This window comes from Camelina sativa, chromosome 11, assembly GCF_030686135.1.
Source record: "Camelina sativa cultivar CO46 ecotype springtype chromosome 11, ASM3068613v1".
NCBI lineage: Eukaryota > Viridiplantae > Streptophyta > Magnoliopsida > Brassicales > Brassicaceae > Camelina > Camelina sativa.
Genome location: NC_141890.1, coordinates 6259826 through 6283785, shown reverse-complemented (window position 1 = coordinate 6283785; position 23960 = coordinate 6259826). Strand labels below are relative to the sequence as shown.

Sequence of the window (23960 nt, the reverse complement as noted above, 5' to 3'; positions counted from 1 at the left end):
TTTAATTACTACGGCGAGATATTCATATAGATATTAACTCTGTTTGGTGGATCCAGTTGTTTTCCTCGTGTACAGCTTCAATAGTTCCATTTTTTACAAAGTCAACTATTCTCTAAAAAAATGGTTATTTTATTTCTGTTTCGAGTGTTTATAAATAATATAGACGTTTTTTCACACATTTTTTTACAATTTCTATTCTCTGTTTTTGCTAATGCGTTAAATAACTTTTTATATCAATAACTTAAAAATATTAGAATAAAATAAAGAGTTTTTTTTAATGAATAATTTTGTTCATAAAAAAACTTGTGTCGTCCTTACATCAAGTGTAACATGTTTGATCCTAAAAAAGTTTGACTACTATATAGTATACAACATTATGTTAGATTTTGTCTTAGATTTTCAATAAAGATTTTGTATATTTTTTTGGCATAGAAAATACAAAATAACATCTTTGCTAAACAAGAAAAAAAAAAACTTAAAATCACATCTATTTAATAATATACTGTGGAAGTCCTCGATAGCCAGCCATTCACACAGTCTGTTTTCGTAACAATAATAATTAAAGACAGTTGACAAAAAAATAAAAATAATTAAAGACCCGTTAAATAAAAAAAGAACCAATAACTAAAAGAGGAATAAAGTTAAAATACCTCGTGAATGCCAGAATGGCAGGTTACATATCGAATATCATGAACAGATAACGACGACGTACTAATAATCATGTAAATGTATGTTACGGGTTAATCTATTCTCATATACATCTAAACAATAATCTAATTTATGTTTCATGCATATACAATTACAATATATGAGTCCACTTTGTTCTTTTTATTCTTTTAATTTGTTTTGCTTGTTTTGATCTATATATATGAGTCCACTTTCACGGAAGAAAAAACAAACCAAGAGGAAGAAGTTCACTCGCAGTCGCAGCGATGAAGAGTGAACACATGAACCTGCTCCTTCCTTCATTTGAAACGGACCAAGAGGAACACGATGAACGCAAGACGACAGAAACCGGAGGCATTGGTGGCGACGACGTCTGGAGGTTCAAAGGCAACAAAGCGGCCAAGGAAGCAGCTAGTGTTGGAATGAAAGGTACCCTTGCTAGGCTATTCGACTGCTGCAGCAAAGACGTCCAAAAGACCATTTTGCCTCTGGGCCACGGCGATCCTTCCGTCTACCCTTGCTTCCGCACTTCAGCTGATGCCGAGGAGGCGGTGGTTGAATCCTTACTGTCTGGCGCCGCCGACTCTTATGCCCCGGGCGTCGGTATTTTACCGGCCAGGAGGTAATTTATTAGTTGCTAGCCCATTAATTAATGTTTTCTTTTAAGGTCATCATTATTATATGTATGACAAAGTTGATCTAAGTTCTTTAATTATTAGTATGCTATGAATATGCCTTGTGTTTTGTGCTTAGTTTTTAAACAAAAAAAAAATCCGATAAAAAGGTACATTAGTTTTATAGTTAGTTGGATGTTACGTTGAAGTGTTTTGAACCAAACACAATATTAACTAGAAAAACACATTAAAATAAATTTAGAATTGGACCTGCAAGAGAAAGAAAACGCAATATAGGCCAGTGTTTGAAAAAGGCGGTTAGACGGAACTCGCTCATGCAACGCACCTACAATTTTGAGATATTAAATCTAGATGTTTTATAACAATTATAGTTTCATTTTCCAAAATTGTATATCACAAAAATTAAAGTATTATATTTGCTGTAACATGTGTAACTATGCTTATATAAACTTAGGGCGGTTGCAAATTATCTGAACCGGGACCTTCCACATAAGATGAAATCAGATGATATATTTATAACGGTGGGGTGCTGCCAAGGGATAGAGACAATGTTTAATGCCCTAGCCCGACCCAAGGCCAATATCTTGCTCCCGACTCTAATCTATCCCCTCTACAACAGTCACGCAGTCCATAGCCTACTCGAGATTCGTAAGTATGGTCTCCTTCCAGATTTAGACTGGGAGATAGATCTTCAAGGCGTCGAAGCCTTAGCAGACGAAAACACCATTGCTATGGTGATAATTAATCCTCACAACCCATGTGGAAATGTCTATACATATGAACATCTAAAGAAGGTACGTGAAAGGTGAAGCTATCTTAGGATTAACTTAAATGTTTTGAACAAAAGTTCTGTTATGTTCATGTTTTTATTATGAACTATATGTAGGTGGCTGAGGTGTCTAAAAAGCTAGGAATAATGGTAATTTCTGATGAAGTTTATAACCAAACTATTTATGGAGAGAATAAATTTGTCCCAATGGGGATATTTTCATCTATTGCTCCTGTGATTACATTAGGGTCCATATCCAAGGGATGGTTCGTTCCCGGCTGGCGAATAGGCTGGATCGCAGTGAATGATCCCTACAACGTTTTCAAAACAACTGGGGTGGGTTTTTCAATCTCTTAATCATCATAAATTATTAGAACTTAGAAGTAAACATTGTCCTATTTGGACATGGTAAAAGATTTTGTAGCCGTGAGCAGTGCCGGCGATAAGGAGGTGCAAGGTGTGCACACTTAAACCACTTTAAATTAATATAAAAAGTAGTGTATTATAAGGCTCAAAAAAAATTCTCAAAAAAAAATTTATATGTAATTAAGACACATTTTTAAAAAATTGAACAGGAACTCTAATAATTTTTGCCATTTTTACACCGGCCCTGGCCGTGAGTCTAATTGAACATCAAACAATACTTTCTCGTCAATAGGTCGTTCAATCCATCAAGGAACATGTCGACATAAGTCCTGATCCATCGACAATTCTACAGGTTTTTCTTATGATACTTAATGATCAATGACACGTGCACAAATGCAAAAGCTAATGTGTTGCCTTGTTTAATTGGAGTTTGCACTTCCAAACATCTTGGAGAAGACAAAGAAAGATTTCTTCGAAAAGAATAACTCGATCCTACGTCAAAACGTAGATTTGGCATTCGATGCTCTCAAGGACATTCCTTGCCTCACCTGCCCCAAGAAACCCGAGTCGTGTACCTACTTAGTGGTACCAATTTCTCTTTACCAAAATACTACCACTTTTCTAAACTATTAATTTTATTACAAAGAGAGTAATCTTGGCATAAAAAAAGAGAAAAACGATTACAATAGATTTTCTTAAGTATCTAACACCAATATTTTGTTATGTAACCTAAACATCACTAGTAATGAATGTTACGTACACACCACAGTACAACAACAAAAAATCATATATAAGATCCCAACGTAGATTATATATATTACAGACAAAATTGGATATATCCCTCTTGGAGGACATCACGAATGATTTTGATTTCTGCATGAAGCTGGCCCGAGAGGAGAATCTCGTCCTTCTACCTGGTAATAATCAAAATATTATTTACATTGTACAATATTTTCAGGTATTTTAATTTTTATACATATAAAATGTATAGGGATATATATGGGCTGATTTGGAATATAATGCAGGGGAGGTACTAGGACTAAAGAATTGGGTGAGACTCTCAATCGGAGTGGAGAGGTCGATGCTAGAAGATGCTTTCATGAGGCTCAAAGGCTTCTATGCTCGCCATATTAAAACACAACTCACTTAAAAAACTCAGCATCATTCTCGAAACCTGAGACACTATCTTTCTGTATGTTTGTACTATTTCTCTATTTGTTTACTTTTTGGATTGTGTTCGAAACTTTGGCTTTCTGTGTGCGTGATTTACTTGACCGTTGGAACGTCGTTTTGGGAATATCCAGATTAGTTTTCTTTTCTTCTTTCTCTTGACCCTTAAAAAAAATGATAAGTCATATACAATATTGTAATACAAGTTTGACATGTGGCAAGTTTATCAAACAAAAAAAAAAAAAAAAAAAAAAAAAAAAAAAAACTAAACGTATCAAAAAATTTACATGTAACTTTTATTTTATTTACCAACACTTATCTCATAATATAAAATATATCCAATATTCCTGTAGAAATATTTCAAAGATTTCACAAAACATTTTACAAATTTTGTAATTATGTCGATCTAAACTTCCGTTTCCAAGAGAAAATAAAAAATTGGTTGCCAAAATTGTAAACCGAAGTTTATGTCAAATCATTCAACTAAGTTTTTAAGGTTGAACCGTTGAATTAGTAATAAATACTTTAATTCGTATAAATCGTATGTAAAAACATAAAAAGTCCAAAATTACAAATCAATACAATAAAAAAAAACTGAATGTGTTTAACTCTAGTGTTGACACCTCAACTTTTTAGTTGAAAGAGGAGTTGACACATCAATTAAAACACTTAACCAATCAAATTATAAGGATTAATACAGCTCAATATTTTTGTCCAATAATAATCTTTCTTCATTCCACATAATTTTTTTTCTAGGCCCAACCCAACTACAATGGTGTCCACAAAAAAACAGTAAAAAAACCCAAATTAACCTGTGTATGGCAATTAGCAACGGAAGAAGGTGACGACTGACGAGCAATGCACACTCAACACCAGAGGAGAAAAGATGACATGGAAACCCTAATCGGATATGTCATTCAAAGAGAAGAACAATAGTCTCACACCATGCTTGAAGAAGACTATGTACGAGTCTCTCATACTTAATGCTATGTTTTGGATTTGGCTACAAATTTGACCTTAATATTCTATGTGTAGAAAATTCCAGTCTTTCCTTAGTTCTAAAACTCAAAGGAAGAAGATGAAGAATTTCATCAAAGTAAGCTCCCAAAAAATCATGAGACGATCTACACCATAGTCCACCAACGAAGTGTGTGATCAGACTCATTAGACGAAATCTCATCCTTCTCGCCATGGCGAAATATCCTAACCGTTGTTGTTATGAAACATAGCGTTGGTGGGATCGTGGTGGGTTCGAATTAGGGATAGAGTGGTGATATCAAGTAAATCAGTTGTGGAGAAGATTGTGTTTAAGATAAAATTAAAGTCTTTTGATGAGTAAGCTAAATGAGTTGAGAAGTATTGATTAGGGTTAGTTAGGCTATTTATACAATTAAGTATTTAAGTCTATCTGATTTAAATGTATATATTTATAAATAATCCTAAATTTGAGATTTTTCTATATTTATCTTATTAATGCATTTTTCTATCTTACTATTGCATAAACTATAGTTTTTACAGTTAATCAATTTTTAAAAAAAATATATTTTCAATAATTCAACATATTTAAAAAATCTAAAAATAGTTATAAAAAGTATTCTGCCGGCGTAACCTAGTAATTATAATATTCAGAATTAATCTTTGATTGTCGGGTTAAAAAAAAAAAATGGCATTTTGTTGTTTCTTCTTTCCCGATCCTCTCTCTTTTCTCTCTCGATTCGGATCGGCTTCCAATGACTAGATTCATTTTAAAGTGTGTTACGTACCGTTCGTTTTTTTTATCTTTTCTTCGATCTGGTTTGGAAGATCTTTTTTTGTAGATGAAACTCTGAATAGAAGACAAACGTTTTCCAAATCTGGTGTGTTTTTTTTTTGCGGTGGTATGGTAGTAATCTTGCGAATTCCAGATCCTTCTTTCTTGAATCATAGTTTACTTGCTTGTATGATTGTTGTCTTGTGTGTGTTTCTTGCAAAGCGTTATCATTTGTTATAAGATGGAATCTGTATATACATCAACATGTTTTCAATTTCTCAACCTAAAGTTTCCCGAATTGGTATTGAGATGTTTCAATACGAGAGATTATTCAATTGCTAATTCTTCTTGTTTGTTTGTTTCTCTTGTGATATTGCAGAGATTTTGTAGGCTGAAACAGGGCGAAGTAAACTATTAGACTTGCTATGCTAGAAATAAGCGGTGTAGCAAAAGACTGATCTTGGTGAATGGTGCCTATATGAATCACATAAGTTGCAGGTTGTCAATGAATCTCTGAAATGGTGCCTATATGAATCATAAGTTGCAGGTTATCAAAGGTAATGACAGAAAAAGGGTAGCTACACAGTAAGCAAGAAACTAAAAAAGTCAAAGATGGTGGTAAGAAGGTTAAGAAACAGTCTTTCAAGAGTTGATTGTGACAATCTGCTGCACATTTGCTTCGGTGAGTGCAAGATGAGCTTCCAGGGGCAAGTAATAGTAGGTATGAAGTATTGGTTTGGATTTAACGTTTTAAATTTTGTCTGATACAAATTGGATTTATAAGATTGATTCTTTGCGCAGTGCCAGCTTTCCAGAAAAGAAAAGAGGTGAGAGAGATCATACAACCTCAAATGGTTCCAAATACTACTTAAGCTAATCCCAAGATCAGAAGTGGTTTAATAAGTGTGACTATCAAAGGACCTATATCGGCAATGAAAATTTCCTTTTTGTTATGAAATAAGTGTGATTATCCATCACCACATATCTTCCATCTTAATGACACATATTTCTTTGTTTTTATGGTGTAACACTTGTTCACCACTTCACCACTTGTCCTTCACATTTGTACACCATGAGTCATCATAGTCTTATCACTAGTATATATAGAGGTTATGTATGTGAGAAGAATGAAGAGAGATATAGAGATAATAAGAAGAAGAATAAGAAATGTGTTAATGTTGCTTTTCCTCACTCTCTCTTCTCTCAGGTTCCTCCTCCATTTTTCTTTGTACAATTATATAGTTCCTTATACACATACATATATATATATATATATATATATTTTACGTTATTATTTATAACACTCTTATATATATATATATAATGGGAATTAACATTTTAACACCACGTGAACGACCCATTTCGTATATTGAATATCATGAAGAGATCTAAAGACGTACCAATAATACTAGCACATGACGAATTAATCTATTCTTTATATAGATATAATCAAAATGATAATATAGTCTATGCTTCATGCATATATATAGGTATATCATATGACTCCACTTTCACAAAAGAAAAAGAACACCCCAAGAGAAAGAAGATCAATCGGAGCGATGAGTACTCAACACGTGAACCTGTTCGTTCCTTCATTTGAAATGGATCAAGAGGAAGACGTTGCACGCAAGACGACGGAGAATGGAGGCATCGGTGGTGGTGTCTGGAGGTTCAAAGGCAACAAAGCGGCCAAGGAAGCAGCTAGTGTCTCGATGAAAGGTACTCTTTCTAGGTTATTCGACTGCTGCAGCAAAGACGTTGAAAAGAGTATTTTGCCCCTGGGTCACGGCGACCCTTCCGTGTACCCTTGCTTCGACACTTCAGTTGATGCCGAGGAGGCGGTGGTTGAATCCTTACGGTCTGGCTCCGCCAACTCTTATGCCCCGGGGGTCGGTATTTTACCGGCCAGGAGGTAATTAGTTTCATTTAAAGTCATACATATACTAAACTATATGACAAAGTTTATCAAAGTTCTTTATAATAGGTGATTGTTATGTACTTATAAGCAACTTAAACATGCATCGCGTTTGCGTGTGCTTATATACAGTTATAACCAGTTTTTTAAAAAATGGTTAGAGGGAAACATCCGCTTCCGCTCATGTAGCGCATAAAGTTTTGATATATTTAGGGGCTTGGAGAGATTAATATATATATTTGAAACAAGTTTTAGTTTAATTTTCCCAGAGTTTATTACAATAATTCTGTTATGTTCACTGTAACATGTGTAACTATGCTAATACTAATTTAGGGCGGTTGCAAATTATCTGAACCGGGAGTGGGACCTTCCACGTAAGATGAAATCAGATGACATATTTATGACGGTGGGGTGTTGCCAAGGGATAGAGACATTGTTTCATGCCCTCGCTGGACCAAAGGCCAATATCTTGATCCCGACTCTAATATATCCCCTCTACAACAGTTACGCAATTCATAGCCTAGTGGAGATTCGCAAGTACGATCTCCTTCCCGATCTAGACTGGGAGATAGATCTTCAAGGCGTCGAAGCCTTAGCAGACGAAAACACCATTGCTATGGTGATAATTAATCCTCACAACCCATGTGGAAATGTCTATACATATGAACATCTAAAGAAGGTACGTGAAAACTATCTAACTTAATTAGGATTATCTTTCTTTGAACAAAATTTTGGTTATGTTCTCATTTTCTTATGACATATAGGTAGCTGAGGTGGCTAGAAAGCTAGGAATAATGGTGATTTCTGATGAAGTTTATAATAGAACTATTTATGGAGAGAATAAATTTGTCCCAATGGGGATATTTTCATCTATTGCTCCTGTGATTACATTGGGGTCCATATCCAAGGGATGGCTCGTCCCGGGGTGGCGGATTGGTTGGATCGCAATTAATGATCACGACAACGTTTTTAAAACCACCAGGGTCGGTTTTCAATTTCTCAATCGTCACAAGTTATTAGAACTCAGAAGTAAACATCTAACAATACTTTGCTCTCAAATAGGTCGTTGAATCCATCAAGGAACATCTCAACATAAGTCCAGATCCATCAACAACTCTACAGGTCTGTCTTAATGATCCATGACACGTGCACAAATGCAATGAGTTGAGTTGTGTATATATGCAATAGCTAATGTGTTGACTTATTTAATTGGAAGTTTGCACTTCCAAACATCTTGGAGAAGACGAAGAAATCTTTCTTCGAAAAGAATAATTCGATCCTACGTCAAAACGTAGATTTCGCATTTGATGCTCTCAAAGACATTCCTTGCCTCACCTGCCCCAAGAAACCCGAGTCGTATACTTACTTAGTGGTACCAATTTCTCTTTATCAAATACAACTTTTCTAAAGTATTAATTTTCTTAAGTATTTTAACACCATTGTTTTGTTATGTAAACATTACTAGTAATGAATGTTACGTACACATCACACAACAAAAAAAATCATATAATAAGATCCCAACGTAGATTATATATATATATATATATATATATATATTGCAGACAAAATTGGATCTATCCCTCTTGGAGGACATCACGAATGATTTTGATTTCTGCATACAGCTGGCCCGAGAGGAGAATCTCGTCCTTCTACCTGGTAATAATAATCAATATTATTTACATTATACAATATTTTCAGGTATTTTTAAAATTTTGTACGTATAAAATGTAAGGGATATATATATTGGAATATAATGCAGGGGAGGTACTAGGACTAAAGGATTGGGTGAGACTCTCGATCGCAGTGGAGAGGTCGATGCTAGAAGATGCTTTCGTGAGGCTCAAAGGCTTCTACGCTCGCCATATTAAAACACAACTCACTTGAAAAACTCAGCATCATTCTCGGAACCTGACATCCTATCTTTTTGTATTTTTGTACTATGTCTCTGTTTGTTTCCTTTTCCGATTGTATTCGTTTTCAATTATAAAAAAAACCATGATGTATAATTATATCATTATCTTTTAAAGTACAAGTTACATTTGAGGGAAAAAAAAAAGTACAAGTCACATAACCAATAAATCTTTGACATGTGATAATTTATTAAAATAAATAAATTAAAAATAACAAAATTGAACGTATTATAAATTCATAATTTCACGTATAATTTTTATTTTTTTATTTACCACCTTTCATCTTTCATAATATAAAATTTAATTTAATTTAGATCGTGTTTATGTGTCAAAGTTATCTTTGCAACGAGTCAAGTCACATGTCAGTATATCTTCATATGAATTATGTTTATGACTTGTTGCAATATATGACAGGTGATCACTTTCATCTTCGTCAACATATCATATGAATCACATCTAGAGTAAAGAATACGGTTATACTCAATGTCTCCATCAACGTTTTCTCTATCACCATATAAGGAAACGGTTCCATGCCTCCAACAACATCCACTCTATCATGATATTGGTTTAAAGAAGTTTCTTTGACCAAAACTTTCTGAAATTCGCGTTAGGATAAGTATTTTTTATTTACTTCATAGTTGATATTATTTTTCATAATAGTTGTTATCAATTTTTATATTTTTCATCTCTAGGTTTTAGTCATTTTAATTTGGCTTTTTTCTCTAACCCTCTATTAGGGTTTCTTCTTTTCAAAACTAAATATTTTCAAAGTCCAGTTGGGCAGTTTGACAAAGACTGCAATAATATAATGATAAATTTTGGTTTTAGGTCCATTTTACTGGTGCATATTATCGAATATAATCCTAATATATATATAAAAATATGAAATATTTAGTTGAGAATTAATAAAGAATATATTAAAATAAGTTATATTTAAAATGCCATTTGTAGTTAATGTTTAAAAAATGATACATAGTTTTCAAATTTATTTAGGTCTTAAACTATCAAACTATTCTTCTACTTTGTAAAGCTTTTTGCTGACAACTTACACAATACTGGCTGATCTTTTGATGAACACTATATTAATAATTTATTATATGATGTTGCAGTTTTGATTGTTTAATGTCTATTAGAATGGAATTTATAATTACTAGGACTCAGATTTCTGCAAAGTATTTCAATAAAAGTTAAATTAAATTTCAAATTTACAATTATATATTATAATTTTTTTTTGAATGACTAAGAGGTTCCAGATCTAGATCCGTACATCTCTTCAGACCAGAGACCAAAACATTTTATATGGTACCCTTCCAAATATTTTATATAATTTAAAATCATTTAAAAAATATGCTAAATAATAGAAATAAATATTATCTTAAAATAAAAAAATAATAAGTAGGACTAAAACTTCATAAATATTAAATAAATATATATCAATATATATATATGTATAGTGAATCTGCTAGGAACCGCTAATAGTCATAATGAGATCTCCTTTTATGTCTTTAACAAAGTAAAGTTCTTGTCTAATATAATGCATGATATACAGGAATGGAAAAGATAAGTGTGATAATTACATACTGAGAAATGGAAAAGACAAGTTTGATAGTTACATACAGATGAATGACGGCTAATTAAAAAAAAAAAAAAAACTGTAGTGATTTTGTGGGGTGGACTGCACAAGTTACCCGAGCAATATCATAGGGTATTTATTTTTAGGGCATATTTTTTTTTGTTTTTTCTTACGTTAAAAGTATTATAATACTTTGATTATAATTAATTTTTATTGAAATTATTACCCATATTTGTGGCTTTAAGTTACCAAATATTTATAAGGCTGAAAATATATACAGATTGTGTGTTGTTAATAAATTTATTATTAACATTTTGGGTTTGGAAGAAAAAAAGTAAATGTTGGTTTTGGAAGAAAAAGTTAAACAACTACAAAAAAAAATTAAAAATATAATTCTAATGTTACTTTTTTGTTACAAACGATATATGTATTTGGTAAATGTTTTGTGAATTTTTTATATAAAATTTTATTTTATTCTATACGAAAAATAAAATAAAAAGAATAGTCTTATACGTAGGACATTTAAATACGTAGAACCGGTCATAGATAAAATACCAATATTCTAAGTAATTTTCTTCTAATATTCTGTTTCATGGAAACACTAACGACGGTAGTTTCACGTTAATAGCATTTGTTGTCGTTACGCACTAACGTTAGTGATGTACCGTTTCTACTTATATTATTAAATCTTCATTCAAAGTTAGCATTCCAATTCAAAGGTACATAAAGTCTGCTACTTCAATTTACTTGCTTTCGTAAATCTCTGACTTAGACAACGTCTACTCCTGCCTACTGTATAATTAGTATTTTTAACTAAAGATAGTTTCCGATAGTTCTTCTTCTTACTATAAATACTTTTCTTGGCCTCTTCATCATATTAACATCATCAGATTTAAATATCTACATTCACACTACTCCGAGCTAAATTTATTAAAACAATGGACCGCAACAGCAACCTCGTACTTCCGACCTTTCAAACCGAAACACAGACGCAAGATGAGAACGATATCAGCGTTTGGCGTTTCAGGGGAAGCGACACTGCAGCTAAAGCCTCCAGCGTCACGATGAGAGTCATAGTCTACAAGCTCTTCGCTGAATGCAGCCCTGAAGTGGGAAAGGTTCTTTTACCCCTTGCACACGGTGACCCTTCTGTGTACCCTTGCTACCGCACCTTCATCCACGTCGAGAACGCCGTTGTTGACGTCCTCCGCTCCGGCAAGGGTAACTCTTACGGCCCGGCCGCGGGAATTCTCCCCGCTAGACAGTAATAATACTCTCTCAGCTTCTTTTACTCTTAGTATAGAACTACTCTGTTTCACCCACGAGCAAACTATTCAAAACCTAAGTATATACTTTCATCGAATGTTTTGTTAAACAGGGCTGTTGCCGATTACGTGAACCGAGACTTGAAGAACAAGGTAAAGCCTAATGATGTATTCATAACTGTCGGATGCAACCAAGGGATAGAAGTAGTGCTTCAATCGCTGGCTCGACCAAATGCTAACATCCTTCTCCCACGGCCTAGTTACCCTCACTACGAGGCTCGTGCCGTTTACAGTGGACTCGAGGTCCGCAAGTTCGATCTCCTTCCGGAGAAAGAATGGGAGATTGATCTTCCAGGCATCGAAGCCATGGCAGACGAGAACACTGTCGCAATGGTTATCATAAACCCTAACAACCCCTGTGGAAATGTTTACTCTTACGATCATCTCAAGAAGGTCCTGATTAATAATTATAATTATAGTTTTGACTAGCGTGAGACTTGAAAATATGGTGCTGATGATGAATGAAACCTTTATAGGTGGCGGAGACTGCTCAGAAGCTGGGAATAATGGTGATCACAGACGAAGTGTATTGCGAAACAATCTTCGGAGACAATCAATTTCTTCCAATGGGAACGTTCTCATCGATAGTTCCTGTTATCACTTTAGGCGGTATATCGAAAGGATTTGTTGTTCCTGGTTGGAGAATTGGCTGGACCGTTATGAATGATCCCAAAGGCATTTTCAAGTCCACAGGGGTCTGTTTTTCTAACCAATTTATCATTCTAACTAGAGTTTTTTTTGTAGCTTGTGTCACAAGTAATCACTCTGCTTTTTTTCTTCTTGTAACAGATGGTACAGTCCATCCAACAGAATCTTGACATAACTCCAGATGTTACAACCATTGTTCAGGCTGCACTTCCCGAGATTCTAGGGAAATCCAACAAAGAGACGTTTGCGAAGAAGAATTCGATGTTGAAACAGAACCTGGAATTGGTCTGCGATAGGCTCAAAGACATTCCTTGCTTGGTCTGCAACAAGAAACCTGAGTCATGCACTTACTTATTGGTACCACCACCACCACCACCACCACCAACTTCTCTTATACTCTTTCTTGATTCTTGATCAATTTGTATGATTCTTAACAAATGCCATGATTAAACTACAGACGAAGCTACAGCTCCCATTGTTGGAGGACATCGAAGACGACATGGATTTCTGTATGAAGCTAGCCAAAGAAGAAAACCTCGTTTTACTACCAGGTAAAACACAATCAAATGAGTACATAAAACAAATTGAATCTTGAAAATGATTTGTTTCAAAGTTTGAAGATTGAAACTTATATTGGGTTTTTGCAGGAGTGGCTTTGGGATTGAAGAACTGGATAAGGATAACAATCGGAGTAGAACCTCAAATGCTGGAAGATGCACTTGAGAGGCTCAATAGCTTCTGCAAACGCCACCTCAAGAAAACAAAGTCTTCTTTTGAAGCTTTGAAGCTAAGCCAGAATGGCAAAATCTAAAACAACTCAATCTACAGAGACTATATACTCAACAACCAAAATAAAAGCTGTAAACTTTTTTTTAGTGTAATACTAATAAGAGACAACAAAGAGAGTTTTTGCTTTAATCAATAAGCATTTCAAATAGTTTTGTTTTGGTTTCAAGTAGAGAAAATATCGCAATGTTTTAAAGTTATATATTTGCCGTTAAAAGACGGACCCACTTTACCGCCGTTAATTTTCAAAGACTGTCTTTTTTTGTTGCTTTCTTCATCAACGGCTCTCTGATCCACAGTGGCCGGAAAACAAAAGCAGAGATCTTTCTTTTTGTTTCTTTCTTTGAATTGAAAAAAGCAGAGACCTTTCAACAAAACCAAAACAAAAAAAAAAGCTCAAGCTTGTCGAAGATCTTCAAGAACCCTAATAAATTCCCAGAGATTCCCTCTCATTTACTCACCTCAGATTCGAAAAATCAATCCTTTTTCTTCACAAAGATGGACACTACACCTCCTTCACTCCGTTCAAACCCTAGATCCGCGTCACGTCTCGCTCGAAACAACAACAACACACTCGTCAAATCGCATATTCCATCTCTCGATTTGGTTCTATCGTCTCCGAAGAGCAACGGTACTCCTTACCCATCACCTGTTTCTCTCAACTCGCCATCTTCTCCTGTTACTCTTCGCGAAATCCTACTCTTGTCTCCTTCTCCTCTCCGTAAATCGAGAACCCGTTTGAGCAATCGGTTCGATATGGAAGCTGCGGATGCGGCTGTGGCTGCACGGCGGTGTAGGACTAAGGGAGGGCAAAATGGTAATTTGAGCTGTGCATCGCCGAGGAATTGCCGGAGATCGAGACGGAGGTCTGGGGTTTTGGTTGAAACGAAGGAAGATAGTAAGGAAACTATTATTGGTTTGGTTGATGAGAAAAGCCAGACACCGAGAAGACATAAGAAGACGAGTCGATCTAAGAAGGAGAAGAAAGATTCTGTTCCTGTGTTACCTTCTCCTGCTCCATCTTCAAATCTGAGTAGGTCCTTTCCTATAGTGAGCTCAGTTTCTTGTTCTACTATGAATACTTTGCTTAACAAATTGTGTGTTGTGGCTGCTTAATCAGGTAAAGATGTTAGCCAAGGTGATTTGGAGCGGATTAGAGAGAAAATAAGCGATTTGATCATGTGGAGAGATGTTGCTAAATCAACACTCTGGTTCGGTTTTGGATGTATATATTTCCTATCTTCTTGCTTTGCTGCTAAAGGATTTAACTTTAGGTACATTGATTTATATACACTATCAAGATTTGTGTTTCTAGCTTCAATCATTTGTCCCACTGATGAAGTAATCATAAAACTTTTGTTGGTTTGAAGTGTTTTTTCAGCGATCTCCTATCTTGGACTTTTGTTTCTTGGGGTATCGTTCCTGTCAAACACTCTTCGCCAAAGGTACATACTTTTACAGGTCACAGTACATATATAAAAATCAGCTTGTACTGAAGTTTTTTTTGATCCATTTGTTTACCTTGAAGGGTAACTGAAGAAGCGCGGAGAGAGGTTAAATTGAGTGAAGAGGATGTCTTACGAATAGCAAGACGAATGCTTCCCATCACCAACTTAGCTATTTCAAAGACAAGCGAGCTTTTCTCTGGCGAACCTGCAATGACACTCAAAGTAGTATTTTACAAAAACTTCAACATACTCATAAAACTTTTCCCTAATGAATGTGATTCTTAATGCGGTTTTAACTATGATTTCAGGTGGCACCTTTTGTTCTAATGGGAGCTGAGTACGGTTACCTCATAACATTGTGGAGGTTATGTGCTTTTGGTATGACTATTGGACCATTAAATCAAATCTGATTGTGTTCTTGTAGTTGTATCTAGTAGAATTGACTCAAGAGTATGCATTGTTGGTGATACAGGTTTCTTCCTCAGCTTCACAGTTCCAAAGCTATACTCATGTTATGCGAGTCAGATTAGTCGACAAGGTAAACTCTAATTAACAGACTGTATATTGATTGCTCTTTGATGTATCCAAATCCAGCGTGACATAAACGGATCTTTGCTATGTTGTGTAGTTGAAAGTGCACAAAAGAGAATAGTTGAAGCTTGGGGGATTTGCACACACAAGAAGTTCTTGACAGGCTCTGCGGTTACTGCATTCTGGAACCTAACCAGTCTCAAGACCCGTTTTATAGCAGTGTTTATCATAGTGGTAGTAATCAGATATAGACGGCAGAATCATCTCCAGTTAGATTCCGAGGAAGTGGAGGAGAAGCATCAAGAACAAACTCAACCGAAGCAACAAAAACTACCGAAGGAAAAGTCAACGTCACCGTCACCACCTCGGCCAACAGAAGAGGAAGAAGAGCAAGCGTTGGTGGTAGTTGCAGAAGAAACTGAAGCACCAAAGAAAGCTTTAGATTAGTAGTGAGTAGTGACTAAACTAGTGAGTGTCTCTTCAGTTTTCATTTTTTCAATTTCAGCGAATATGACTTTTGTAATGTTGTAATGTTACATTAATGAATAAAATTAAATAGCATAAAGATTCATAAATGATAAAATGACACGTGGCATGTTCATGGTACCGAAAAGTAGGTGATTAAAACTCTAAGTCAGTCTCGGGAGTGAGCGAGAGAGAGAGAGAGAGAGAGAGCACATCGTCGTCGTTCTTTATAAACCCTAAATTCCCATTTCATCTCCCCCAAAAGTTTTTTTTTTTCCGTCTCTTCGATTCCAGCGATTAGGGCGAACGCGAAATCTGGGTTTTGTAGTTTGAGAGATGGCGAGTACTGGGAATGCGGCGGTAGCGGCGACGGGGACTACGACGGTGAAGAGGAAACCAGTGTTCGTGAAGGTGGAACAGCTAAAGCCTGGAACGACTGGTCACACGTTGACTGTGAAGGTCATTGATGCTAATATTGTTGTTCCTGTTGCAAGGAAGGCTCGTCCTTCGAGTTCTATGAGTAGGCCGTCTCAGCCCAGTCGAATCGTTGAGTGTCTCATCGGTGACGAAACTGGATGTATCCTCTTCACTGCTCGTAACGAACAAGGTTACTCACTCTTTCCTATTTGCTCTTAGGTTATAGAAATGGCATATCGTAGTTTATTGTAGTGATAAAGTCTGATCCTTTGTTGTTTACTCTCGTTCATCTTCTTCGTCAATTTTTTTTTTTTTTTTTTTTGATTTTATTGAGGAAATGGTAAAATGTGTTCTGCTAAGTCTTTATGACGGATGGTGCAGTAGGTATTGTTGTATCTGAAATTGGGAGTTTGTCTTTGTCAATTTCTGGATAGAATATAGAAAGCTATCATTGTGTTTGAAAATGGAAATGGAAGTATTGAGCCTAGTATCATTTAGTGATGTCTTTGTGCAATTGAAAAGTCGATTGGCCTTGAGGTCTGTATAGTCATTCGTATAATGTATATCCGTCTTGTCATTAGTGAAGGTGAAACTTGCTTAGTCAGAGATGTTTGAGTTATGTTCAATTGAATGTTTTACATTTCCCAAAACTTTTTAGTAGCTTTTCCTGTAGAATAGTTAGTGTTGTACAAGTTATTGTGCTGTCACTTTGATCTACTGATTATATTGATGATGGTACTGAGTCTTATCTTTTGTGTATAGTTGATCTCATGAAGCCAGGAGCAACTGTGATTCTGCGCAATTCAAGGATTGATATGTTCAAGGGTACAATGAGGCTAGGAGTTGATAAATGGGGGCGCATTGAAGTCACTGAACCCGCGTCTTTCACAGTCAAGGAGGATAACAATCTGTCTCTTGTTGAATATGAACTGATCAATGTTGGTGATCAGTGATCTCTTTTTAGTCTGTTTACGGAAGTGTTAACCCCTGAGAGAGTGTTGGGTTCTGATTTTTCTACCGTGAAGGTCTTTGATTTAGATTATGAAGTTTGTATGACTGGTCCAGAGATGCTTGTAGGAATGCTTTCCTTTTTTTACCCTTAAAATATGCGGTCAGGATCTTGCTCTGAAAAAACTATCGAGTCTGCGTTATTGCAATTGTTCCTTTTAATTTGTGTTGACGTAAGTTAAAAGACCATTGGGAGCTTTGTTCACTATCTAATACAGTAAAATAAGTTTTTCATTCCTAAACTTTCCTTAGAGCATGATTATCGGAGGGTTTAGGCAGGGGTTCAGAGTCTTTTTTTGAAAAAAAATAAATCAAAAGTAGAGAATAAACGTAAGAACTCCCCTTATATAATATACTGTCTCATGGGTTAAGAGACTGATACGTGTCAGCTCTCTGTTGGGCGAACAGAAAATATAAAACGGAAAAAAAAAATTCCGACTGATTTTATTATTTCTCTCTCTCTCGTTCTCTCGTTCTCTCACGATTGGAATCTCCGAAACAAGAAAACGATTTGGAATCAGAAGCTTCATGGGTTTGAATCGAAGGACCGAGAATGGTTTGGATTCAGTTGGGAATGGAGAGAAGACGATTCGATGGGATTGGAGAGAAGAAGATGGCGATTTGGAAGCTAATCGCCAATTGCATGAATCGAGTTTCAGTCGAATAAATTGGTAGAGATTGAAGCAATTGGAATCAAAAGGTACGTTTGTTAGTACAATTGCATGAATCTCAGATTGTTTTATGATTAGGTTTCTTTGTTTTTCGATCTCAATTTAGGGTTTTTTGATGTTAGTTAGAAAATTAGGGATTTGCGTAAGTCTTTTCTCAAGTGATCCTAGATTCTATTTTGAACTCCTGCGGTAATCAAAATCTGGAGTTAATATGATTTTGACTCATATGAACGGCAATCAAAATCTGGAGTCATTACAACTTCATCAATCGTCAAAAACTTTTCCTTTCAAGAAGAAGAAGAAGAAGCAGAGCTTTTTAATCAATGGAAGGCGAGCTATTTGTGAAAGATAACAACATCGTCATGACTCTTGCCTGGTAACTAAATGATGAAAGTATAGAGATGTAAATGATTAGTTTTTCTTTTTCATTTCTAGGATAAAATGTATACAACGATGATGATACTCTGTTTTGGCCTATAAAGAAGAAGAAAATATGGTGAATAGAAAGATTACTTGATCGCATTGGTTCTTTATTACTTACTCTTTGAAGTCAAACTATAAGTTAAATCGTTATCGAATGTGTTCTTTTTTATACATCTGTGTGCATTATATTTGGCAGTTGGTTCAATATAAAGGTAACTATATGAACATATGAACATAATTTAGTTAGTTGATGACTCACATCAGAGGAAACTTAGTTCATATTAACTTTTCTTAGATAAAGGATTACAATCACAAGATAACTCATATGAACTATGTATAATCAATATACGAAACTTACTGCAACCCATGGCATAACAACGAACACCCAATTCAAATAGCTCAAATACAAAGTATACATAAACCAGAACACAAAAACAGAGAGAAAGAAAAAAACGAGAGCAGATAATTTGGTTTGCCGGATGAAAATAGAGTAAAAGTTAAGCTTCAGGTTTTTCAAAAATTATTATGTTTTGTATGTTTGAAAATTAATAAAAATGGAATATTTTCTAATTTTATAAAATCTTAAATGTTTACACATTTATACCACTTCTATTCTATTTAAAATTTTAAAAGTTTAAAAAACAATATTTTCAAAAATAAGAGACCCAAAATAAGAACCTACCAATAAAAGAAAAAATTTTATCTAAGAGATCATGGGTTCTTATATTCCAAACAGTACACAATTAATTCATAAAAAATTTAAGAACTCCCCTTATATGAACCCCCAATAAACTTGCTCTTAGTCTTTTGGCATCTCATAATAAGTTTGACATTCCCTTTCATGAACGTCGACCCTGGGGTGTACACTCTCTAAACTCTTTCGAGAGCCAGTTATGTCCCTATTGTATATCTTATCTTTGATTAATGACATCTACTTACGGTTCATAATTCTAAGTACCCATTATCCTGTTAAGTACCCTTTAAATCTTTGAAATCAAAATATTACTTTGAAGATGAGCTTTATAACACCCAAAAAGGAATAATTCATGAACACAATGATTAGTTAAGAGAAAAAAAAAAACCCGACATGGGCATAATCTTACGCTCACTATACCAATACAATAATCACCTAACGTATCATCATCATCCTTGATAGGAACAACAAAAAAGAAAATTAAACTCACTCCACTTCTTTGATAATTCTTCTTTGGCGCAGAGGTTTTGTGACAATTGTTCCTGGAGCACTGTGAGCTCTCCTTCGGTCTTCTTTTCTTCTCTTTGAATCGTTCACAGTTCGGATGATCCCCAATGCTTTGTATATTGGTTTTGGCAAGTGCCTGTGTCTGTATTTCACAAAATCCAAAACGTTACCATGTTAATACTGTTATCATTTGACAATCTCCAAAGTTAGAATAATGAGATAAAACCACAGTTTTTTTTGTCATGTACCTCACAATGCGCTTGACCTCAGGAAGATGCTTGTACCGGTTCTTGACAGCCTCATTGTACTCATGCTTCTTTTGTTCCCTTGGAAGAATCTGCAACACAAAACACCAACCAACATTGAGAATATGCAGTGATGCACTATCATGGCTTAGTCTGCGGTAACTTTTTTTCGGTTTTTATTTTGTATAAATCAATCTAATGCTAGTGTAACAAGAAAATTCACAGAATCTTACAACTCCCAATTGTTCCGATGCTTTTGCCTTCCATAGCCTGAGATTGGTGTCGTCACTGCCCGATAATACATATGTAGCATCACAGCTATACTTGACACAGAATACTCTACAAGAAAAAAGCAATTAAGTATCGAAAAAGCTTAGCCTAAAACAAATTAACAAGGCTGGTAAACCAGAACATCTGAATTTCAAGTATATACAGATTTGTTCACTAGATTGTACCTCTGCATCCTCTTCGTATGGTAGATTTCCCTGCTGTGACCTCCATTGTATGGGAAGATTCTCACGGATCGATCATATGAACCAGTAACAAATTCACGACCAGTTGGTGAAAAGTCAATATCCATCCTGTAGAAATGATGAAATTAGATAAATCACAATGCATTAGGATCATATCTTGTTAAATATTATAGCTGATTCTTGGGATTTATCATTCTTCATTCTTACACTGCAGAAACATGATCTTTATGCACGCACTTGGCTTCGTCCATCTTTCTACCATCAAAGCTATAGCAACTTCCATCTTCATTAGCCTATTCAGTTTCAACATGAGATGCAATTAGCACGTAAGCAAAAGACAAAGGCTGGTTTAGCATAACCCATCGGAGGAAAATTTCACTTTATGATTATCACTTACAGCTGTCAGGTTCATAGGCTCCATGGGGTTCCATGCAATTGAATTTGTTTTTGTCTGCCAAAAGAAAAGCAATTCGCAGACCACAGTTGCGATTTTTAAGTTTAAAGAGTAAAAATGGTTTCATATGACAAGAATGGCTGAACAAGTTTAAACTATACCATCATAATGATTCTCCTTGCTGCAGAAGACATGCGGAGATCATATATGGTTATGCTACGGTCGCTGGAAGATGAGAAATCCTCTAACAGTGTTAGAGAAAGCTCTGGAAGGTCTAGCACAGACAATCACATAACAGATAAACGTATAAAGTAGAAAGTATATTACCTAGCAGATGTAGCCAATATATCAGGCTCTCCCGGATTAAAGCGAACAGATATTACAGAGTCTGTTCCCCACTGGAAACTCTGAACTGGCGAAGCTCTAATTACAAAAAAGTAAAACCATAAGTACTGTTTAAATTAAATTATAACATGCACCAAAGATTTCTTTTAGCAGGAACCTGAGTACCTATTGTGATTCCATATTTCCAGTTGAGCTCCTGCCGTAGCAAAAAGCTCACCTTCAAACTGATGATCAACAGCCCTATAAATAAATTAAAATTAGCTCAAGTTTTTTCGAGCGATAGAATCATGAGAAACTGAATGAGGTTTAAAAAGTCTACCAGAAAGCATTCTTCCAGACATATTCCGCAGCTGGCTGAAAACAAGTGTAATAAGCTTGTAGTTATAGACCAGTAAGAGCAAGCACATAATAATACATTATTACAAAAAAAAAAAGGATTTTATAAGAAGCACCTCAATGAAATTTTCAGATGAAACGCTAGAATCTTCAAGTGTAGGACGAGGAACTTTCCACAGACGAACGCTGCAAAAATCCATTCATCTTAGTTTGACGGCATAGAATCTTAACAAAGAACTGGAACCTTTAAAACAATAAATGATTATCATATATTACGTGCAATCAGTTCCGCATGAAACCAATACATTGCCATCAGTTGACACTGTAAGGCCACGCACAGCACCTTGATGACCAGGGAATTGGCAAACTGTACGCCTGCAATGTTCCAAATTCAAGAATTCATTCACCAAAGCACAAAACATATAACTTAATACAGAACAAGAAAAAACTAAACGAAGATCAAATTAGTTCAGAAGAGATTTAGTTTTCAAGAATTTTAACCTTGAAGAGATATCCCAAAGACGAATATCTGCAGAGAAGAAAAACAAATATAGTATCAATTTCAGTAACATTAAAGGACATAAACAGGACAGCGTACACAAATTGCTTTGGCAAGTGATAGCAATCTTAAAATCACCAAACTTTGAGCAAAATCCCTATGCTATAATGCTACCAACTAATCACCAATATAGATCAAATCATCATCATCAAAGATTCCATAAAAAGTTAAAAACTTGGAGAAAACAAGAGGGTAAAAATATACTTTACCTCCATCCATAGAAGCTGAGAAGATTCCCTTGAGGTAATTTGGGTTCTTAGCCATACACGAGACTCCATCACGATGACCATCCATTGCTCCTACAAAAGGCCTTGCAAATATCTACAGGACAAAACAAAAACATCCACAAATTTGAGAAATTTTCCCAAAACAAATCATTGAAACTTCAAGGGAGATAAGCAATTGCAAAGACCTTTTCTAATTTGGCAGCAGTAAGAGCTCTCTTGTATTCCACAGCCTTCTCCATAGGTCGAAGACTTGGGTCAAAGTTGTGAAAGACCCTCTGGAAATCACAGAATTTGATAAGAATCTACAAGACAAAAAAAAAAAAAAAAAATTGAATCCTGATTTTTCTATGAGATGCAAAAATTACCTGAAGATCCTGACTTCTTTCTCGAGTGTATTCATCAACCGATCTCGATAACGTCTTAATCTTCATTGCTTACGACTACGCAAAAAGATCACGGCGGATACTATCGAGACTGAGAGATATGGTTCCAAGACAGAGAAACCCTAGAGGAAGGGTTTTGGGAGGGAGGAGTTGAAGAAGACGACAACACAGCTGGTTCTGTGATGGGCTTAATTAAACAATTATTTATGTATTAATGGGCCGTTTCTAATTTATTACGATGGCCCAAAATCTTTTACAAAGCTGTTGAATTTAAACTATTTTGACCCGATCCGAAGACATTGTAAACAGAACTAAGAAGAATTTTCTGCTTACCCACAAAATGCATGAGCTTTGAATATATCATTAACCATCGGACTTTTTTACTAGTTTGGTAGCAGACTAGCATTAGCACAAAGACTATCCCTTGAATTTGGACAAGTCAATATTCGCATGTTTTGAATTTCAATGTTTCTGTTTCTTAAAATTAAACAGTCTTAGATAAACACATTAAAAAATATAGGTGAGCTGAAATAACAGTTTTAAAATAGATATGCTTGTATTGACTAGACTACAAAAGCTAGTTAGCATTTTCTATGTAACAAAATAAACCACATGATATGTCCCAAGTATTCTTAAACTGAATAATCCACCTACCAAGCACATGTACTGTAGTTGGTTATTTAATTCATTTGTATTTATATTACAATCTCATCTAATCAAAAGTCAAAACTAGTACCTACTAGCACAACTTATCCGTACTTTTAGAATACATTCATGTGTTATTTTTCAATGGCCCAACCTAAACTGATAAGAGAACTGTTTAAGTGAAAGTGAAACTGTGAATTGGTCCTAAATGCATGCGGTACTTTAATTAGTCAATCTTGATTTACGCGTTAAGTTTTCAAAATCAAAACTCATCCAGGACTTTTCGAAATTAAAATTTAAGTTTATGTATGTTTGTTTTCCTGATATAAATGTGTAAACTTCTTGGAATTTAAATATACTGCAGTGTCATTTAATGAATGGATCATAAAGTAAACAAAAAATATTCTTAGCATATCTAACTAGTAGTATAATGATAAAAACTGCTTGTTGTTGTTAGCTTTGATAATTAGTACTTAATAATATAGTATTTTTGAAAAATAATAATAACCGCGTAAACAAAAAAAAAATCCGTTGTTTTGACTCAAAAGTCAAATTTTGGGTAATACTTTATTTTAATTTTACAAAAATTGGCATTGACTATAACAACACACAAAAACGCCAAGAGTGACACCAAAATGGGTATATATGTAAATTTCGCACTAAGTGTCATAAGAGC

The 23960-nt window shown here is 34.9% G+C and overlaps 6 protein-coding genes and 1 long non-coding RNA gene across 9 annotated transcripts; 6 read left to right on the top strand and 1 right to left on the bottom strand.

Annotated features, from left to right (window-relative positions):
• The first annotated feature begins 849 nt into the window (after positions 1-849).
• Positions 850-3639, top strand: LOC104722059 (S-alkyl-thiohydroximate lyase SUR1-like). 2 transcript variants are annotated; one of them, XM_087472137.1, is made up of 7 exons: positions 850-1288; positions 1756-2095; positions 2188-2406; positions 2729-2788; positions 2866-3021; positions 3260-3353; positions 3462-3639. In XM_087472137.1, exons 1-7 carry the CDS (start codon positions 933-935, stop codon positions 3584-3586), a joined length of 1350 nt encoding a protein of 449 aa, XP_087328263.1. In that variant the 5' UTR covers positions 850-932; the 3' UTR covers positions 3587-3639. The 2 variants fall into 2 exon arrangements, with proteins under 2 accessions (XP_087328263.1, XP_087328262.1); XM_087472136.1 differs by lacking the exons at positions 2866-3021; positions 3260-3353; positions 3462-3639 and having other exon boundaries at positions 852-1288; positions 2188-2220; positions 2318-2753.
• A 1585-nt stretch (positions 3640-5224) lies between these two features.
• LOC147933684 (uncharacterized) lies at positions 5225-6547 on the top strand. 2 transcript variants are annotated; one of them, XR_015571265.1, is made up of 3 exons: positions 5225-5483; positions 5736-6077; positions 6158-6547. It is a non-coding gene; the product is annotated as an uncharacterized LOC147933684 (long non-coding RNA). The 2 variants fall into 2 exon arrangements; XR_015571266.1 differs by having other exon boundaries at positions 5250-5462.
• A 233-nt stretch (positions 6548-6780) lies between these two features.
• Positions 6781-9303, top strand: LOC104722060 (S-alkyl-thiohydroximate lyase SUR1-like). Its single transcript, XM_019233014.2, has 7 exons — positions 6781-7268; positions 7605-7950; positions 8036-8254; positions 8334-8393; positions 8488-8643; positions 8834-8927; positions 9031-9303. The coding sequence occupies exons 1-7, from the start codon at positions 6856-6858 to the stop codon at positions 9153-9155; spliced, it is 1413 nt and encodes a 470-aa protein (XP_019088559.2). The 5' UTR covers positions 6781-6855; the 3' UTR covers positions 9156-9303.
• Positions 9304-11633: 2330 nt separating this feature from the next.
• On the top strand, positions 11634-13664 carry LOC104722058 (putative aminotransferase TAT1). The gene is made up of 6 exons (XM_010440156.3): positions 11634-12018; positions 12133-12472; positions 12556-12774; positions 12869-13084; positions 13185-13278; positions 13375-13664. The coding sequence occupies exons 1-6, from the start codon at positions 11693-11695 to the stop codon at positions 13536-13538; spliced, it is 1359 nt and encodes a 452-aa protein (XP_010438458.1). The 5' UTR covers positions 11634-11692; the 3' UTR covers positions 13539-13664.
• Positions 13665-13809: 145 nt separating this feature from the next.
• On the top strand, positions 13810-16075 carry LOC104722057 (reticulon-like protein B18). The gene is made up of 7 exons (XM_010440154.3): positions 13810-14546; positions 14634-14787; positions 14884-14958; positions 15042-15183; positions 15270-15339; positions 15434-15499; positions 15590-16075. Exons 1-7 carry the CDS (start codon positions 14012-14014, stop codon positions 15937-15939), a joined length of 1392 nt encoding a protein of 463 aa, XP_010438456.1. The 5' UTR covers positions 13810-14011; the 3' UTR covers positions 15940-16075.
• Positions 16076-16083: 8 nt separating this feature from the next.
• On the top strand, positions 16084-17693 carry LOC104722056 (uncharacterized protein At4g28440). Its single transcript, XM_010440153.3, has 2 exons — positions 16084-16564; positions 17137-17693. The coding sequence occupies exons 1-2, from the start codon at positions 16294-16296 to the stop codon at positions 17325-17327; spliced, it is 462 nt and encodes a 153-aa protein (XP_010438455.1). The 5' UTR covers positions 16084-16293; the 3' UTR covers positions 17328-17693.
• A 1785-nt stretch (positions 17694-19478) lies between these two features.
• LOC104722050 (uncharacterized) lies at positions 19479-22975 on the bottom strand. Its single transcript, XM_010440147.3, has 16 exons — positions 22622-22975; positions 22442-22531; positions 22239-22350; positions 21972-21999; positions 21747-21845; positions 21587-21656; positions 21454-21488; positions 21300-21374; positions 21117-21212; positions 20951-21014; positions 20793-20846; positions 20603-20688; positions 20378-20503; positions 20156-20261; positions 19926-20014; positions 19479-19819 (listed from the first exon to the last, which is right to left on the bottom strand). The coding sequence occupies exons 1-16, from the start codon at positions 22685-22687 to the stop codon at positions 19657-19659; spliced, it is 1359 nt and encodes a 452-aa protein (XP_010438449.1). The 5' UTR covers positions 22688-22975; the 3' UTR covers positions 19479-19656.
• Between the last annotated feature and the right edge of the window lie 985 nt (positions 22976-23960).

Coding starts and splice junctions, on each gene's coding strand:
- LOC104722059 (XM_087472137.1), top strand. CDS start 933: ATGAAGAGTGAACACATGAACCTGCTCCTTCCTTCATTTGAAACGGAC. Junction 1,289..1,755: donor GGTATTTTACCGGCCAGGAG/GTAATTTATTAG, acceptor ATATAAACTTAG/GGCGGTTGCAAATTATCTGA. Junction 3,022..3,259: donor AGTCGTGTACCTACTTAGTG/GTACCAATTTCT, acceptor TATATATTACAG/ACAAAATTGGATATATCCCT.
- LOC104722060 (XM_019233014.2), top strand. CDS start 6,856: ATGACTCCACTTTCACAAAAGAAAAAGAACACCCCAAGAGAAAGAAGA. Junction 7,269..7,604: donor GGTATTTTACCGGCCAGGAG/GTAATTAGTTTC, acceptor ATACTAATTTAG/GGCGGTTGCAAATTATCTGA. Junction 8,255..8,333: donor ACGTTTTTAAAACCACCAGG/GTCGGTTTTCAA, acceptor GCTCTCAAATAG/GTCGTTGAATCCATCAAGGA.
- LOC104722058 (XM_010440156.3), top strand. CDS start 11,693: ATGGACCGCAACAGCAACCTCGTACTTCCGACCTTTCAAACCGAAACA. Junction 12,019..12,132: donor GGAATTCTCCCCGCTAGACA/GTAATAATACTC, acceptor TTTGTTAAACAG/GGCTGTTGCCGATTACGTGA. Junction 12,775..12,868: donor GCATTTTCAAGTCCACAGGG/GTCTGTTTTTCT, acceptor TTCTTGTAACAG/ATGGTACAGTCCATCCAACA.
- LOC104722057 (XM_010440154.3), top strand. CDS start 14,012: ATGGACACTACACCTCCTTCACTCCGTTCAAACCCTAGATCCGCGTCA. Junction 14,547..14,633: donor TGCTCCATCTTCAAATCTGA/GTAGGTCCTTTC, acceptor CTGCTTAATCAG/GTAAAGATGTTAGCCAAGGT. Junction 14,959..15,041: donor TCAAACACTCTTCGCCAAAG/GTACATACTTTT, acceptor TTTACCTTGAAG/GGTAACTGAAGAAGCGCGGA.
- LOC104722056 (XM_010440153.3), top strand. CDS start 16,294: ATGGCGAGTACTGGGAATGCGGCGGTAGCGGCGACGGGGACTACGACG. Junction 16,565..17,136: donor CACTGCTCGTAACGAACAAG/GTTACTCACTCT, acceptor TTTTGTGTATAG/TTGATCTCATGAAGCCAGGA.
- LOC104722050 (XM_010440147.3), bottom strand. CDS start 22,687: ATGAAGATTAAGACGTTATCGAGATCGGTTGATGAATACACTCGAGAA. Junction 22,000..22,238: donor CTCAGCTTCTATGGATGGAG/GTAAAGTATATT, acceptor TCTTCTCTGCAG/ATATTCGTCTTTGGGATATC. Junction 20,015..20,155: donor CATCGGAACAATTGGGAGTT/GTAAGATTCTGT, acceptor TTTGTGTTGCAG/ATTCTTCCAAGGGAACAAAA.